This window comes from Myotis lucifugus, unplaced genomic scaffold, assembly GCF_000147115.1.
Source record: "Myotis lucifugus unplaced genomic scaffold, Myoluc2.0 scaffold_99, whole genome shotgun sequence".
Classification (NCBI taxonomy): domain Eukaryota; kingdom Metazoa; phylum Chordata; class Mammalia; order Chiroptera; family Vespertilionidae; genus Myotis; species Myotis lucifugus.
The window spans coordinates 811,230-821,213 of NW_005871147.1; the positions used below are offsets into that span (position 1 = coordinate 811,230).

At 51.7% G+C, this 9,984-nt stretch overlaps 1 protein-coding gene across 1 annotated transcript in view; it reads left to right on the top strand.

Moving 5' to 3' along the window:
- Nucleotides 1-9,984, top strand: part of MARCH10 (membrane associated ring-CH-type finger 10) — an 81,415-nt gene that overhangs the window by 63,319 nt on the left and 8,112 nt on the right. Inside the window, exon 9 of the mRNA XM_014458702.2 lies at nt 8,914-9,027. Coding sequence (XP_014314188.1) covers nt 8,914-9,027 — 114 coding nt within the window. The remainder of the gene's footprint in view (nt 1-8,913; nt 9,028-9,984) is intronic.

Below are 9,984 nucleotides of genomic sequence, written 5' to 3' on the forward strand. Positions count from 1 at the left end.
CGGGCCCTGGTCGGGGCTTGTGCAGGAGGCAACCAATCAATGTGTTTCTTTCACGTGGATGTTTCTGTCTTTCTCCCTCTCTTCCACTCGCCCTAAAAATCAATGGGAAAATATCCTAGGGTGAGGATTAACAACAACAAAATAAGGATAATAGAGGTACAAAGTCAGAGAAACCCTTTCCCCGATATAAGGAAGGCAGAGGCCTGTGCACGTGCGCAGTGGGGAGTGTTTATTTAGCTCCCTTCTTGGAGAAGGTCTGTTACTAAATTAGAACATTGGAGGGTTGGAGAGTCTTGATCACCCTGGGTTGAGGTCCCGCTGCTGTCAGGGACAAAGATAGGAAGCTGTAGTCGCTGAATGGACACACAGAAATAGGAAAAGTCTGGCAGGCTCTGAGCCCAGATCTGCTGGAGGAATTTAACAGCAACAGGAGAAAAAAAGATCAGGATCGTAGAGGAAATGGTCTTCCATTTATATATCAGGTAACTCTGGGATGCTCGGGAACTGCCTAACTCAAGGGTAATAAACATGTAGTAAGCACCTACTGTGTGCTTTTTAACACCTAGTGAATGAACTCGCCTGGGGTATTTGAATCGCAGTTCTAATACTGTAAAGGAGTTAGTTAACCTTAGGTGGGAAAGTGATGCATGTCCAGGATAACAGTTAATTGCCCAACTCTCAGACAATCTGTATTTAGAATCCACTGCACAGTGTGGAAGCCAGAAGCCACATGTGGCTAATGAACAGGTAGCTACTTCCAATCAGGATGTGTTAAATACAAACTGAATGAAAAAATAAAGTGTCAAGTATCACATAAATACATTTTATTCATTATTTGTTGAAATGATAATATTTGGGATATATTGGGTTAAATAAAATAAATTGTTAAAATAATTTCACCTTTTTTTTTTAGTTCTCTAATGTGGCTACTTGGAATTTTCAAATCACATGCGTGGCTTGTATATGTGGCCCACACTATGTTTCCTTTCTATTGGGTGGTACTGATCTATAAGGTGTCTTTCACATAATAATCAGTCAATAAATATTTATCAAATGAAAACAGCTCCCATGACCATTATAATTTAAGATTGACCTCCCTCACAATGTGATTAGAAAAAAAGATTAGCCCGACCAGCGTGGCTCAGTGGTTGACCTATGAACCAGGAGGTCACAGTTCGATTCCTGGCCAGGGCACATGCCCGGGTTGTGGGCTGATCCCCAGCGTGGGGCATGCCAGAGGCAGCCAATCAATGATTCTCTCTCATCATTGATATTTCTATCTCTCTCTCCCTCTCCTTTCCCCTCTGAAATCAATAAAAATTTTTTAAAAAATTAATCACGACTGTAAAGCACATAATTTTAAAACCATAAAATCATTGTTAACAACTGAAATGTCAGCTCGGAGGAGGCGTCCCTGTGGCTGTCAGACCTGCAGCCTGAATCCAGACCTTTTGTGCCAGTAGCGCAGCTGAGCCTACATGGTGCGTGTGAGTCTGGGCATTTCTGTAGTTACTTTTTTAAAACCCTAAGGCTGCCAGACAAAAGAGCGAAATATCGATAAGAATGGGGATTTGAACGGTGCAACTAATAAGGTTGATACAGTGGACATAATGCCACACCAGCGTTGCAAAGAATGGGCATCAGAGAGTGGGGGGGGGGGGGGGAGGGAGGGAGAAAAAAGGATTTTCTGAGAAATAAACTCAGTATTTTGAGTCCATACATGTTGAGGGTCTTGAATCATTCAGCCATAACCCCCAGGCACCGAGATCTGAGATGAGAAACAGAAGCGACTCACATTCTTGGACCCTGAGGATGTTAGAGTCAAAATTTTGAAAGGAACCAGGCCCTCTGCGTGCCTGAGGTCAGGGTGCCAGCTGGGGTGCAGACAGGGCCCATGTGGTCATCTCGAAGAACAGATTATTTCAGGAAACGCAGCCAGCCAGACTTCCTGAGAAGGACGCGTCCAGACCAGACCGTGTTACTCGGAATGCTGCCAGGATGGTCTGCAGCCTCACCAACACCGTGCGGCCCGGGGAATGCCTCGTCCAGTAAATCCCGCTTCGGGCCCGAGCGTGTCCACTCCGCTCTCCCTCTGCCAAGCTGCTGCCCTGCACCATGCACTGCTAAAATGTTTGCACTCATGAGCCAGAAGCAGCCATCCCACTAAAGAACACACCAGCTTTGACTAAGACATGAACCTAAATCCTATTCCCTTCCCCAAAGTTGCTGTTGATCTTGGGGAAACTACACGAACTCTCTGAGCCTCGGTTCTGTCATCTATAGGAAATGGGGAGATGACAATTCCTGCTGACAGATGTAGGAAAAGACCCAAGTGCGTCACCTAATACCACGTCTGTGCACAGAAGGTTCTCAGTAAGTGAGAACGGCCGTATTACAGCCACAGGGATGCCCAAACTCTTCGGCACTCCAGAGAGAAAGCTACGTGCACCCTGAACCAAGCCAACAGGCCTACTACACAGGGGCCACACTGCATCCTACCAGCTGAGACACCAGCTAGGAGCACACTGTTAACAGAACTGTGAAAGTCACTGCCAGCCGGAGTCCGGGCAGGAAAGAGACGATGGTAGATTCACAAGGGGTGAGTGCTGAGAGCTGAATGACGGGAAGAAACCAACAAGAAACGACGATGAAGCAACTGAGATGGCCATTGTGACCTCCGCTAGGCCTGCAGTGACAGGGGAGGGGCAGTTACAGGCCCAGGACACACACACACACACACACACACACACACCCCGGGAGCCAATAAGGGGAATAATTGCCCTAGCCTTCCCTCCCAGACACTCCCACACCCCCACCCTCACCCACTGGTCTGCCACAGCCTCCCTTTGGCCAAACCCAAAGGGAAGCCAGAGCACAAGGGGGTCTAGTTAGCGCAATCCATGGAGCTCGGCCTCAAGGCCACAGGGCAGGGTGGGAAGTGGATCTGGGGGGAAAACGGAAATTACCCGGCACCGCAATTACGTCACTTGGATGCAGAAAAGAGTTGAAATTGGTTTCAGTGAGAACTCGACCGGCCTTCAAAGCCTTTTGAAAATGCCCTGCATCCCAGTCACAGGGAGGGACGGGATCGGCAGCACTGGAGGGGCCACTTTTACAGCAGTTCCCGCTGTTTCCGTGGCCCGTTGTGAATTTAATAGTGTCTGTGCTTAAGGCCCGAGTTAAACTTGAGACACTACAGAAGCATGACCTAGACACGTTCAGGAACTCTCCATGGATCAAGACTGAAGTAACTGTTGTTTAACACAAAGATGTAGAAGATGTAATACAACCTGGACGCGTCCCCAGCTGGGGAGGCCCGGGCCTGGCCACGGGCCTCATGGGCACAGCTGTGCGCCTGCGATCCAGGCCCTTCCCTGACTCTCACACCTGGACTCCTCTGGGCCCTCCCAGCCCACCCTCCGTGCTGCTCTCACTCCTGGAAAACAGGTCCTCTTATTGAGATGGGGTAGCCGGTGCCAAATACAGACACGTACAGACAGGGACAAAGCCAGGAGACGCCGAGGCCAGGCTTCAGCTCAGTCTGGCTCTCGCCTGACCTCAGCTAACCAACTAGCTAACTCACTAACTTACTTCCTCATACTTTTCTTTAGTTATAAAAATCAAAGACACACAAACACAAAAATCTCCCCTAATTAAAACGAACATTTAGCTGCATACCTTTTTTTATGATTATTATTACATTAATGCTGATGCCCGGGCCCAGCCTCAGTGATCCTGATTTAATTGGTCTGGGATGGGATCAGGCACTAATTTTTTGTCCGAAGTGTGGCAAAATACACACTTTTAAAGTTCAACTTTTAAAGCACAAGGAGTGTGTACCGTATGCTGGAGGTCCCGTGTGCCGAGGCCGACACGGCCGCTGCCTTCTAACGGGGAAGACTGTAAGTGATCTTAACGTGTGGGGGGCCCAGAACAAGGGACGTGCAGGCCGCTGTGGGAACAGCCACGGAGGGGCCTGACCTGCTCTCAGGACCAGAGAAGGCCTCCCCGAGGATGAGACTGTTAAGACCAAGAAGGAAAGAGAGGAAGTAGATGCCTCCCTCGAGGCCTGACCACAGACAGACTGGGGCCATTGCCCGTTAGGGGCCCAGTCTGCACTGACAGTGGTCTGGGCGGGTGGGAAGGGGCTTAGGTCAAAGTATGTTTTCCTGGTTTGGTTCAATGCACCTGAGTAGGGGCAGAGTGAATGCTGCCCAAGAGCCCTAACAGGGCATTGAGATCTGTTACCCCCTCGGTTCTCAGACATTGGGTGGTTCCCACCGGGCCCTTGTTACTGAGCATCGCGTGGCGGGATTAGGAACTCTGCCAGGCTGCCTGGAGCGGCCCCAGGAGGCTGAAGCAGCTGTGGGGCCCAGCCCAGCGGCACCATCGCAGGCCTGTCAGGGTTCATGGCCGTCAGCTCTCCATCTCCGCTTATTCCTCACCCACGGCACATCTTTTGGAAGTGCTGCCGTGGGTGTGCTCTTTAACCGGAAGTAGTTGATTCTGGCTGGGACATTCGGTTTTTCAGTGAAGGAAGAACTCCTGGATAGTAACAAGTAGAGCTCCAAAAGGGGCCAGGAGAAAACAGGTATGTTTTGTTGTTGTTAATCCTAACCCGAGGAGAGTTTTTCCACTGATTTTTAGAGAGAGTGGAAGGGAGGGGGGAGAGAGAGAGACATCAATGTGAGAGACACACATCAATTGGTTGCCCTCCCACCTGTGCCCCAGCCAGGGATTGAACCTACCACCCTTCAGTCTGAGGGCCAAACAGGCCAGGGCAGAAAACAGGTTTAAGACAAATTTAGATGCAGGCAGATCACAAGTGATCAGAATCTTCCAAGCGCCACAATAGGGAGTGGTGGCAATTGTGGCAAAAGGCAGAGTACTTCTCTCCAACTAAAGATGTGCGTCTCCTTCCTTCTGTCCTGCCAGGGCTCATCTGCCGGCCAAATGGAGCTTGCTTAGCTTCCAACTGTTGCTCCTCAGTCTACAGCAGTGGTTCTCAAGAATGGGTGGTCCCCAGACCAGCAACATCACCTGGGAACTTATTAGAAATGCACGTCTTGGGTCCCACCCCAGACCCCTGAATCATAAACTGGGGGGTAGGGGGGGGAGTTAGTACACAGCCACCTTGTTTTGGAAGATTCTCTCAGTAATTCTGATTCATGTTAATGTCAGAGCTACCAGGGTCAAAAGTCATGGTTGAATGGGCCGCTGTCTGGTCCAGAATGATACGTCTTTTCTCACTCTTTCACATGTACATGTATGTATTGAGCAGGCACTGGGCCAGGCACTCGAAGCACAGGAGCCAACAAGGCACATGGGGTCCTTGCCCTGAATCCTGTCTTCACTCTCCCCTCTCGCAGGACACTTTTGCTTTGCGAAATACTGTGCCCACCAGGATTAGCTCATTCTGCCATCATGCCCTGGGGAAGCAGGCAGAGCAGTGGTGACTGCTCCCCTTTGATAAATGGGGAGTCACTTCGGTCGTGCAACAGCTTAAACTCTTCGCTCAACGTCGTAGCCCTTGGTGGCCCCGGGCTGCCCGCTCCGGGCTGTGCCCACTGTGCGATGGAGACGCCCCTGCCATCTGGGCCCTGCAGCGCAGGGCGGTCTCGGCGGGGCTCTGGCTGGCGTTGCTCTGGAGCGCAGGCCTGGGCTCGCGCCATCGCAGCCGCGGGCAGATGTCCTTGGACACACGCAGGCACCTAATCACCCTCACACTTGGGAGCATCTCTTGAACATATTTGAAGACTGGAGAGAGCGTGCAGCCAGGCGGTCCGCTTCCTGAAGTGGATTAAATGGAGACTTTCCATCGGTGGCAAATCTCTTGGTCGAAATGAATATTAACAAAATGAAGAGGGGGAGGGGGCAGGAGAGAAGAAAGAAAAACATCTGGCAGGAGGAGGCTGAGAGCTCCAGAGCTCCTGTCGCCTGCCTCACAGGCTTCTGCCTTTCCGGGCTCCCCACCCCCGCCTCCCACCCGTCCCCACGCTGCACGAGGGCACGAGGGCATCAAAGTGCAATGCCTTTGGGTCCGGGGAGGGGTGGGTCAGGAGTAGCCCAATAAATAACACTCCGAAACCTATCTCCTTACGCCCTTGGGAACAAACACCGCAGAACTCTCCGTGATGACCAACCCCTCCCACGTGTGGCTGGGGGATGAAGGAGGACTCCCTGTTGGGGGGTTGGCCGGCCCAGCCCCTTGGTGGAGCATCACAAGCTCCGCAAAGGGCCACATAAAGCAGCCTGGCCAGTGAGATTCATGACGCCGCGTGACAGGTTCCCTCCCACAGACCAGCGAGGAGACACAATCTGCTAGAAGTGACTTTTCAAATTATCTGCAGAAAACATTAGTGGATATTTTCCCATCTGCATGCCTCCGGGCCTTATTGAGTCATAAAGAGTAAATGATTTCCCTGAATGCTTTGACAAACCTGATCGTTCCAAGCCATTTTCGAGCTGATTGATTTGCCATTATGCATCGGAGTGTCTCTGAGCGTAAGAGGCTTACTGGCGATGACAGTGCAGGAGGCAGAGCGGCAGCTCGCAGGAGGCCACCACCCGTGGAAAAGCAAACAGGACAAGGCGCGGTCTGCACTGAAGAGGAGGAGGGGCAGGCTAGGAAGGCTTCCCAGAGAAGGTGGCTGGCAGACAGACACAAAGGAGGCACCCACTCCCGGGGAAGTGGGAGGAGGCAATGAAAGCAGAAAAGGGTGAAACAAGCAACTTCCCCTCTGCCTACTCCCGGCCAAGGTCAGAAGAGCGCAGGAGAACGCGAGGAAAGGCTAAAAATAGGAGGCCGACTGCCAAGGACAGTGGCAGAGCCTTTGAAGACGAGTCTGTAGGGCGGCGGAGGGGCCTTGAGCGGTGACCTTGGGGCCAGTGATCCCCGAGATCCGGAGTTGGCCCCCATCCAGGAGGAAGAATGCACCGGTCCTGGCCCAGCTTGGGCATCTTTCCTGGCAGCTGTTTAGTCCTGGAAGAGGTGTGTTCTGTGCCAGCTTCCCGAGCGGCCCTTGATGGGATGGGACTGTGTGGCTGCTGCTGCTGCTGCGGGAGCGAGGAAGAGGCACCGGGGTGGCCCCTGTGGCAGACCCGCTGCCGTTATCCTGGGAACACGGTCAGAGTTCGGACCTTTCCCAAGGGCGATGCAAAGGGCCACGCCCTCTGCTGGGAGCCGAGTCGCCCTGGGGCTTCCTGAGCACCGGCTGGCTCGTCCCCAGGCCCCGCCCCTGGGGATTTGGCATGAGGACAGATGGGGGATTAAAGGGGCGGAGGGGAGGAGTCGCTGCTAATGCCACTAATTTATTGAAGGTCAGTGAAGCGTCCACAGGGCGAGGCCTTGCCACACAGACCACCAAAGGAGCTGAGGACAGAAGAGCCGTGGTCAGCCAGGGGGCCAGGCCCGCCCCATGTACCTCCCTATGTTCTAAGCACCAGTGAGAAAAGTAAAACACAACCCACCCACCGAGAAAAGGCGAAAACATGAGCAAGTGTTAGATGCAGCGTACAAAATAAAGACAAATGCTTAGGAGTCGGGGAGTAAAGGGATGGCTGAAACAATTGTTGGGAAGGCTCCTGTAAGGAAGTGACATAAGTGACATTGGGACAGCAATAAGAAGTTTTGGGCATGGCCCGGCAGAAAGGTGGAGACGGGACATTCAGAACAGAGGCACAAAAACAAGCCAACAGCCCAAACCAGGAGAGGGCACGTGCAAAGGCCCTGGGGTTCCCAGTGCCATCTGAGACCCTGCCAGGCACATGCTCTCTGGGGATTAAATGGTAATAGATGAGCCTGGATGGGGGGTAAGGGGGGGCTTAGGTGAGATCATTAAGTAAAGATAGTAACATAAAGAACCAAGGCCTGCCCTAGCTGGTTTGGCTCAGTGGATAGAGCCGTTGGCCTGTGGACTGAAGGGTCCGGGGTTTGATTCTGGTCAAGGGCACATGCCCAGGTTGCTGGCTCGATCCCCAGTGGGGGGCATGCAGGAGGTAGCCGAGCAATGATTCTCTCTCATCATTGACGTTTCTATCTTTCTCTCCCTCTCCCTTCCTCTCTGAAATCAATAAAAATATATTTTTAAAATAAATAAAAAATAAATTTGGGGGGGGGGGATAAACAAAAACAAGCCCTGTGCCCTTTCTCTGGGCAAATGAGGGATCTAGGAAAATAAAGTATCCCTCCCATGGCACCTGTGCCCCAAATTCTCCCACAGAAGTCTGCCTTCCTAAGACAAACATCACCTCTTCTCAGAGGCCACAGCTACATCCATACTCCTCACTTCTGCCTAATATGGTCCCACCTCACCATCTCCCCAGCCCATGCCAATTTTTTTTTTTTAATCTAAAACAAACACCTGCCACAAATACTCCAGCCACACCAGTGAGTGGGGAACTTGGGCCAACACACACACTGTTCTCTTCATCCCGATGTCTCTGCTGGCATTCAGCGCCTCCAAACGGCCCTTAATACCCCTCATAACCACCTTCCAAACTCCCTCCCGTCCTTGAGGGACCATCACAGAAGCCTTGCCCCATGTCATAGCCTGGAGGCTGGAGCTTCTCCAGGACAGCCTCACTAAATGGTTCAGAATTCCCCCATGGCTGCCTGCCCTCTAGCCAGGACCCCCTCCTGCTCTGTTCTCTGGTCCCCGAGGGCAGGCCTGGCCTTGGGGCTTAGGCTCTCGCCCCTTTTTAAAATATACATTTTCTTTTTTTATTGATTTCAGCCTGCAACCCGGGCACGTGCCCTGACTGAGAATGAACCATGGCCTCCGGGTTCATAGGTCAATGCTCAACTACCAAGCCACCAGCTGGGCTCTTGTCCCATTTCTTGTCACCTCTTGGCCTTGTTACCCTCCATGAATATTTTCTAGATGAACTTAAGAACTTTCTTTTCCAATGTAGCTGCAGAATGAGCTGATGAACTCCGGCTTGTACCTGGTGCTGCTGCTCCACCTCTATGAGCAGAGGTTTGCGGAACTCATGAGACTCAACTACAGCCGGGTTGGGAGAGAGCGGGTAAGTCTGGCTCCATCCCGGCCCCTCCAGCAGCAGGCCCCCAACCCTTGCAGTGTTATTTATTAGATGTGCGACCTGTTGACGTCCTCACCGTCACCAGGGAGGACACAGCACTGTCATGGTGAGGACTGAGACGTAATGGCTGCTAAGTGTATGCCCAGTCCTCTGGCTGAAAAGTAATTGATAATCACATGATTGCTTACTATTAAACATGAGTAGTAACTAAATGGTCATTAAATGGTCACCTAGGCGAGTGAGTCACTAGGGATTTTTGCCCCGAAAATAGAGGCCAGCAAGGCTGCTGGGGCTGGGTGCGCATCATGTGTGGGCACGCCCACTGCCCAAGCACGAGGGCCCGTGAGAAACAGGGACCCCCCCCCCACAGGAGAGCTATGTTTTGGGCTTTGGATCCCAGGGTACGTTATTCCAGCGTCTGCGTGGATGCCAACCCTTTGTCATTAGAGAAGTGGCCGGGAATGGCCATCTGGGGCTGCCCTTCCCTTAACAAGAGAAGCAGGGCCCTCCAGGAGGTTCGAGATTGGAGGCAGAAGCCTGGGTCTGCTACTAATTGGAGCCTGACCTGAGCCCAGTCAACCAAAATGCATGCGGGAGGCGGACAGGTCGACCTCTGAAGATCGTTGCAAGCCAGAACTCTGCGCCCCAAGGGACTTCCCTTTTGGTCAACCGTTTTTCTGTGGTGGGGCATGGATAAATAACTGCCGGGACAAGACCCTGCTTTTACTTTAAGGTTTGTCATGCGCTGATAGACTTTTAATGATTTGAGTTTCCAAAAACCCTTTAAGATGGAAATTGATATTAGTACATGTTAAATGGAATGTCATGCAAAAAAAAACTTTTTGGCTTTTTAACCATATCATAAGTTAGTTGATATAGATATTCCACCCAAAACAGCCCATAAAACACCATACAATTAATGCGAACGCTCGCATTATAAGA